This window comes from Penaeus japonicus, unplaced genomic scaffold (assembly GCF_977035675.1).
Source record: "Penaeus japonicus unplaced genomic scaffold, GWHDUDI00000001_assembly GWHDUDI00000019, whole genome shotgun sequence".
Classification (NCBI taxonomy): domain Eukaryota; kingdom Metazoa; phylum Arthropoda; class Malacostraca; order Decapoda; family Penaeidae; genus Penaeus; species Penaeus japonicus.
Genome location: NW_028234421.1, coordinates 2005583 through 2013082, shown reverse-complemented (window position 1 = coordinate 2013082; position 7500 = coordinate 2005583). Strand labels below are relative to the sequence as shown.

Below are 7500 nucleotides of genomic sequence, written 5' to 3'. Positions count from 1 at the left end.
CGGCCCCGGCGTGAATGGGTTAAAACAAATTTATCACAATGCAAAACAGCATGTGCTCATACACATTATAAGCACTATTAAATGATAACCAACAAGCAGAAACCATACCATCTTCCCAGAAAAAAAAAGAATAAAAATTTAAAAAAAAGGACTCCAGCACTACGCAACATAAATCTAGGCCTATACGGAAAGTGGGCATTATTAGGAAGGAAGGAAAGCAGAAAAACGGACTCACAGATGACTGTGATGCACCGTTCAGCCAGAGACTGATCTTTGGCCTTCTGAGAGATCTGAACGTAGGCTCCACTTTCTTCCTTGATCTGCTTGATGTAAGTGCCACCCTTCCCAATGATCATCCCAGCTGTGCTGTTTGGGACCAAAATCTTCACCTGTGGGGAGCGAGCACTTCTTGAAATCTGATGAAGGTAGATGGAATGGACTTAATGGTAATATTCAAGATGAAAGAAAATAAAAAGATTATTTCACATACATATAAAATATATAATAAAAAATTCATGTGCAAAATGTAGCCCAAACTTTAAAACAACAAAAAAAACAACAACAGAATACATTAACAATACGAGTGAGGAATATATGAACTAAAACAAGAGGGCAAAACAAATTTTAATAAGTAGTAATCTTGTCAAGTGTTGACATTACATTTACATTTAAATGAGGCTTAATTCTTAGTCATCACCTTCACAAGTTCCCTAGCAATTTTGAAGTTACCAAATTATTCACATTTCATATACAATATTAAAATAGATGACACAGTAAGGTGACAAAATCAACACATTCTTTACAATTCAAATTCTATGAAAATTGAATATACTATAACAAAACATACAGAATTGGGCAATGGGCTACATTCTGACAATAAATGCATGGTCTTAAAACAAAACAAGTAAACTAAAGGGAAAAATGCTGGAGATGTCTTCTTAACAAAACTTTTCATGCATTAATCTATTCAATTCTTTAAGGATTGTCAGTGTACTTGAATTAAACCGATCAAAAAAGCTCGAGACACACCAACAATCATTACGAGATAAAACTACTGTCATATTCAAAATATAAACGACAATTAATCATCGAAAAATTATCTACCTCCGTAATAAGAGGATAATAGAAAAAAACAAAAAACAATCAAATTCAAGATCAAATGAGGAGGGGCACCTGACCACTATCGAACTCTGCAGCTTTTGTGCAAGATTACAGACTTGTAAGCCTGGAGAATCTTATGTGCCGCACTAATGGACAAATCACCGGCAGTGGAACAAACAAAGCTTATAGTTCATTTACCTGTTTCTCTCTCTCTGCCGTCTGTTTGTTATCGAAGTCAATGGCTGGCTTGGCATTCGGATCCGGCTTCTCCTTGATTTTCTCCATGATAAACGACAAGACCGTCAATATGGCATCCACGTTGCCTGTGATCAGACAAACTCGTTCTGTTGTACCTGTGGAAGGACGGAAAACCTTAAGTCATGCCTTGAAACCCAAACTCAGTCTAAAAGAATAGAAATAATAAAAAGCAAAAAATAAAAAAAAAATAAAAAAATAAAAAAATAAATAAAAAGCAAAAACTATAGGTATGGTATATGATAAAATAAAACTGATATTAAACTCGACGACGACGGGGCAGTTCTGGCTCCAATTGGTCTAAACGCTGGGGTATTTCAAGAGTGTATGCCTAACACCTCAGGCTATTCGCCTGCTCTGGCTACAGCCATACCATAATATCTTGTCACCAGCACGAAGTACTGCCCCCACTTGTCATGATATCTTGTCACACGGCATTAACAGGTTGATATCACCATACCATAGTCAAATTCTGAATATTAACCCATTGCCAGCAGATGGCATGATTTGCGGATGGCACCGTGCCAAATGATGTAAACCCACCATCCAACTATACACATTTCATTAAAACCACGACCAATGGGTTAACATATCTGACATGAGTAGCTATTAGAATAGATGCTTAAGAAGACTAGTTCTTAGAAAACAAAAAAATAAAAAATAAATAAATAAATAAATAAAAATAAAAAAAAGGTCAGACACAATATTCCGTTTCATTAAATGCAAGACGCCATACAAAAAATGAATTAAACAACTTCAAATGACTTGATTTTATCAAATTTTACTAGAGACCTTCCAATGAAAGGTTTATGTTAAGTCATTTATGACATGTTTACTGCAAATCATTATTGATCATGTTGACTTGCTCAACTGTGGGGCAAAATAGGAAAATCAGACGTGATTAAACTTTGAAAGAAGTCACATGTATTGTACTACAAGCCGTTGCTTTTAGTAGAGAAATTTGTTGCAAAAAAACATCACATAGTACGAGGGTTTTTTTTCCACTAATAAAATTTACTCACAACTTAATACAAGTGTCATCTTCAGTGTCATCAAAACATGATTCAGCAGAACTCAAGGTACAGTGGTACAAAACAAGATTTTATTATGTATGTAATGTTTCAGTCACTGATCAGTCTGACTCAATGGAAAAAAACATTCTTAACCCATTGTGGACAGGGGACCAATTGAGCTAAATGGCAGTCAGGACGGACGTTTTCTGACAACACGGGCACCGGTTAAAATTTAGGGTGATAGGGAAAATGTTTTCTCCGGCCTACAGGTAGCGCGGACTTTCCTACTATTAATTTTTCTTTAAATCCATCACAAAACATGGGTTTAGGCTGACTTTGGAAAGCTGCAGTTCTGAAACTAGGGCCAATAAAGTCAGAATACTTCATAACTGTGAGTGTGCTTCAACTGTGAGCAGATCCCAATGTCACATCATATGCGCAATGACACCTATCTTTTAGGCCTAAACTGAGGCATCATGTTTGTCATGATACACATCCGCCATGGGTTAATAAGAAATAATTTTCATTTAGAGGTCTCCTCAGGACCATTTGAGGTTTTGTGACAATGACAGGATATATTTACAAGCCTTAGGATATCTAATTCTTTCATAACTAATTGCTACAAGCTATACTTTCGTCAAGAAGTGCTGAAAAACAACTAAGTATTTCTTCTTCTCATGTTGTAAACAGTCACCTAACATCACTGCATCAAAGGACTACTCCCCACCCATCTTGGCATGTCAAATGCTGGACAATCTTCTACCTTCAGCTGGACCTCCAGTTTTAGGGCAATGAAAGTCTAGGGAGAGCCACATTTTTTGTTTTTACAATTGGAGAGATCTGCAAGTTGACAAGTCTGGGGAGTGTCCCTTTTTCTTATCCATGTATCCTGAGGTCCCCTTATATTACCATACTGACAAGGTTAAACATAAATAGAACTTAAATTTCTCTATTTTGTACATGAATGAGACTTGTTCAAATTGACAGAATCAAGTCAAGACATATGAATCAAAATAAATCTTAAAAAAAAAATAAAGTTCTAAAAGTTTGAATGAGTGAATCTACTATTTTTCCTTCAGTGTTCTTCTACCACTGTTGGCTATTACATCGGCACCAGGCAACATCTCTGAATGCCCAGTCAAGATATGCCAGGCTTAATTCACCCTGTCCATTTCCCCAAAAAAAATCTCCATCACCCCAACTCTTTCAGGCCAGCTGCAAGAGAGACTTACCACACAAGCACCTTTTATTTGGCCATTATTAGTTTAACCATAACCACAAAATATTTAAAATAATTTAAGTGCCCTTGCATTGGACGACCACACGTCTAGAAACATGCCCAGACCCATAGGAAGGGGATGAGTTGTTATAGTACTGACATAAAGGGATTAAACTCCATAATTGAGGGTCTTATAATGACATTCAGCTGATACAAGTGTACATGCAAATCACAGCTTATAAAAAAGGACGAAGCAGGCATTCTCCGTGAATGATGACGGTTTCTGAACACTTGCTAAATTAGGAGTAATTAGTCTTTGCCATTGCAAATAACTTTCAGGAGTAAAATTAATGTAGATTTCAAAGATAATCTTTCAAAAAAGGGATGGTAGGAGATAATGAATAGAAAATTGGATAATCCATTTTAGTTCGACAAACTATCATTACTGTTCAACATATAAGTCCCATAAGAAACAAATCAATACCAATTTTCTACTCCCAACATACATACAAAAATGGACCCTGCTGAACAATATTCTATCACAGAAGAATTACAGTATGAGCAGACTATACTAGCATTTGTAAAAACAATTTGAATGTAAAATCACAATGAGAGCAAATTAACATGTTGCCACCGAGAACATGCACTGTCCACTATGACCTTTTTTTGTATGCATAAATGCCGCCAAAAATGTTGAATTACCAAGAAGTCAATTAGTTTTACTTTTATCATTATCTTTAAACAGTATGATTATCATAATGTTAAACACAATAACAGTGATGAAAACAAAAGCTTCTCCAAAAATCCAACAAATGGGGTACACTGACCAAGCAGTTGTGGAACCATTACAGCATGAGCACACCATGCTAGCATTTGTAAAAATAATTTGTCAGAAATGATATCTCGCCTCAAATAAAAGGCACCATTCCTAAATAATGAAGATCTAAGCAATTATACAGTAATAACCAGACTTTCTACACCCTATAGAAGAGAACAAAGTAAAACAGGCTATTCATCCTCATATATCCAGCAACATCCCTTACATGATCAGCTTTGTTAGTAGCCAATCAAAGGCAAAGAACACTAAGCATGAAATGGCCACACTGACCAAAAGTAACCAACATCATTGAAAGCTATAGGACATCACAACCACAAACTTTGAATGTAGTGTGACTCTTACTAGCCTACCCACAACTGTTCCTCAGGAACTGGTCGAAGCCAAGAGGTTAAGTAAGGGTTAAATGAGATGTAAAATCTAATCTGATGCTTTTCATTCCTGATAAATGTATGGAACAACAATTTTCAACTCAAACCATAATGTTACTATTAGTTTTTTAACCCTGGAAGAACCTAAATTCAATCTAAAGAAAAAACAATCCCCTTTCAAACAGCAATGAAGGCAAACTTTCCACACAACAAAATCAAAACGTAGAACACTTACCTGGGTAAAAATCATTTGCCTTTGACATTTTGACTCGGGCATTTGTATCTTTCTGGAGTTGAGCAATAGTTTCACCTCCCTTGCCAATTATGGCACCAGCTGCCACGCTTGGAACAAGGATCTTAAGGTGATATGTTCCGTCACTCTGCATGTCTGCTTGGGGTAGAAATATTATAATTAATATATCTTTTTAACTGTCCTCTCTTATTTATATATATGTGTGCATTATTCTACTACTTGTATCAACCCCTTAACGACAGGTGACAAGATATCACGTCACGAAGTGGCGGCGTCTGCCGCAGGGGACGAGATATTTAGTCGTGGCTATCCTCCTGGCCGGCATGCCGGGTGATTGGGCGTACAGCGTTTGAAATGTCCCTGCATTTCGACCATTTGGAGCCAAAACAACCCCGTCGTTAACAGGTTAATTATGTAGTATTTATGTTTTGCATATCATTCAATTCTATGATAATCTAATTTTCCAGTTCCCGTTTCTTAAATACCAGACTACAGATTATGTCAGTCTCTGAAATGAGTGAACAAGAGCAAAAAGTCATGTGCAAGTGTTCAATCAATCTTTTAACCCATTCATGGCAGATGACTTCCTATCATGCCATGAGGCTTTGCCGTATATGAACATTGTACATTAGTATATATACATTTTTCTAGACTTTGTGAAATAAAAATTATAAAAATAACAATACTTATTAAAAATAAATATACAAAAAGACAATCTTGGAATAAGGTTCGTGAAAATTACGGCCTCGTGTCTTGAGATATTTTTCAACAGGAAGCTCCACACACTTGCTATACTGCCAACGGGAGCTGAATAAGGCAAATATATGACACGTCGTGCGTGATTCTGTGTTTGGTGTGTATTATACAAGCCTCAATTTAAAAAGTACACTACAAAACCTGTGTCTTTAGATTGACTACATGAAGTCGTAATTATCTGCAATAACTGATTACGACACCCGTGTGCACATCCATACTAGGGTGTAGACCACACCCAAATGCAAGTGTGCAATAGATTTTTTGATAGAATACCAAGGGTGTGCACGTTATATTCAGTTGTCTGGCCGGAGTACAGAATCAATAACAAACCAAGAAAGGATAGTCTAAAAATTAGCTCTTTAATCTCAATTCATCATACTCTAACAAGCTAAAGTTTGTAGTCAACTACTGATCTATGAATTTTTAATGTATAAAATATGGTCATAAAATGTAGATAAACCTGGTAACTTTACTAGAATTAGTAATATGTAATTAATTCAATATATTTCACCTAAAACACATTTGTTCTTGCTACTTCCATGAGGAATATGTTGATATAAGCCAGGATTTTCTTTTCTTGAATAACAAGTGTTATTTACAAATAAAACTCGTTCTAAACCAGATCAAAAGTAAAAAATAAAATAATTTGTTTTAAAAAATGCAAGCTTTATTCCCAAAAATGTTATATTCAATTGATAAAATCATGCTGAAGGCATCTTGTAGGGACAAGTTCTCAATTCTTCAACCGCATGAAATTTAAGTTGAGATAAACGTGTGGAGGCTTAATGATGAGCAAGATACAATGAAGGATAAGACAAGGAAATGCATTATTATGCCATTGCATGCCTTGAAAAAGCAATACAGCAAAATGGCCCTCTGTTTATTTGGTCCTTTTCCAATTCTTCCTTTTGATGGTTGGTTAATATGTTTACGTTTAGGACGTGTACTAGTGTCCTACCAAATAAAGCTCCTTCAACGTTCTAATTATTAATACCGTTATCGAATCAGAGCATAGCATCAATTTCCGATCAGCTACCCAACAGAAATTCAAGGAAATATGATGTTCCGTGGCTAGCAGTCCCTCTCCAAAAAGTACCATACTAAAAATCTATCTAACAACCCAAATTAAATAATTAGGTCTCTTCACACGGGTCTACAGTGTCTAACGTGTGGAAACTAGCAATACGGCGGGAAGTTTACATACACCATTTCATTTCATGGGTATATTTGTCAGAGTTGGTCCGCATTAGTCATAATAAACTAACGTGGATTTTGCCACACCCATCAACAGAAGTGGGAGACTGCAGCGTGCAAAATGGAGGTTCTTTAATCAACACAAGAGTGTAAAGATTTTAATCACCTTGTCATAATACAACATAAATTCATTATACTTTACTTTATTCAATATATCAACCCCACCATAGGTTGCATAACCAACAATATAGAGACCCGAGGTATCAGCAAATGAACGATTAACGACCCCAATTTACGATGAAATGCAACCTCACATCAACCCATGCATGCCTCCGCAAATGCTGACCTCAAGCACCTATCCTATCCTTCCCATGCCCCCCCCACCCACCCCAAAGACCTCTCCTTCCCCTTCCCCCTCCCCCCCCATGCCACCCTAGCAACAGGAAGATAACTGACCTCCCCCTCCCCTCCCCCCCGTTGCAATACCTGCACCAGGAACCTCA

At 36.6% G+C, this 7500-nt stretch overlaps 1 protein-coding gene across 12 annotated transcripts in view; it reads right to left on the bottom strand.

Moving 5' to 3' along the window:
- Positions 1–7500, bottom strand: part of ps (RNA-binding protein Nova-1-like protein passilla) — a 20505-nt gene that overhangs the window by 11960 nt on the left and 1045 nt on the right. For 5 of the 12 annotated variants that reach the window (XR_006223879.2, XR_006223881.2, XR_006223882.2 and 2 more), the window contains exons 2-4: positions 5030–5185; positions 1300–1454; positions 236–416 (exon numbers count right to left, since the gene is read on the bottom strand). Coding sequence is in view for 6 of the 12 variants with exons in the window: in XM_043028542.2 (XP_042884476.1) it covers positions 236–416; positions 1300–1454; positions 5030–5185 (492 nt within the window). In the remaining 6 variants the exon portion in view is untranslated. The remainder of the gene's footprint in view (positions 1–235; positions 417–1299; positions 1455–5029; positions 5186–7500) is intronic. The other 7 variants (XR_015191884.1, XR_015191885.1, XR_015191886.1 and 4 more) reach the window with 3 other exon arrangements.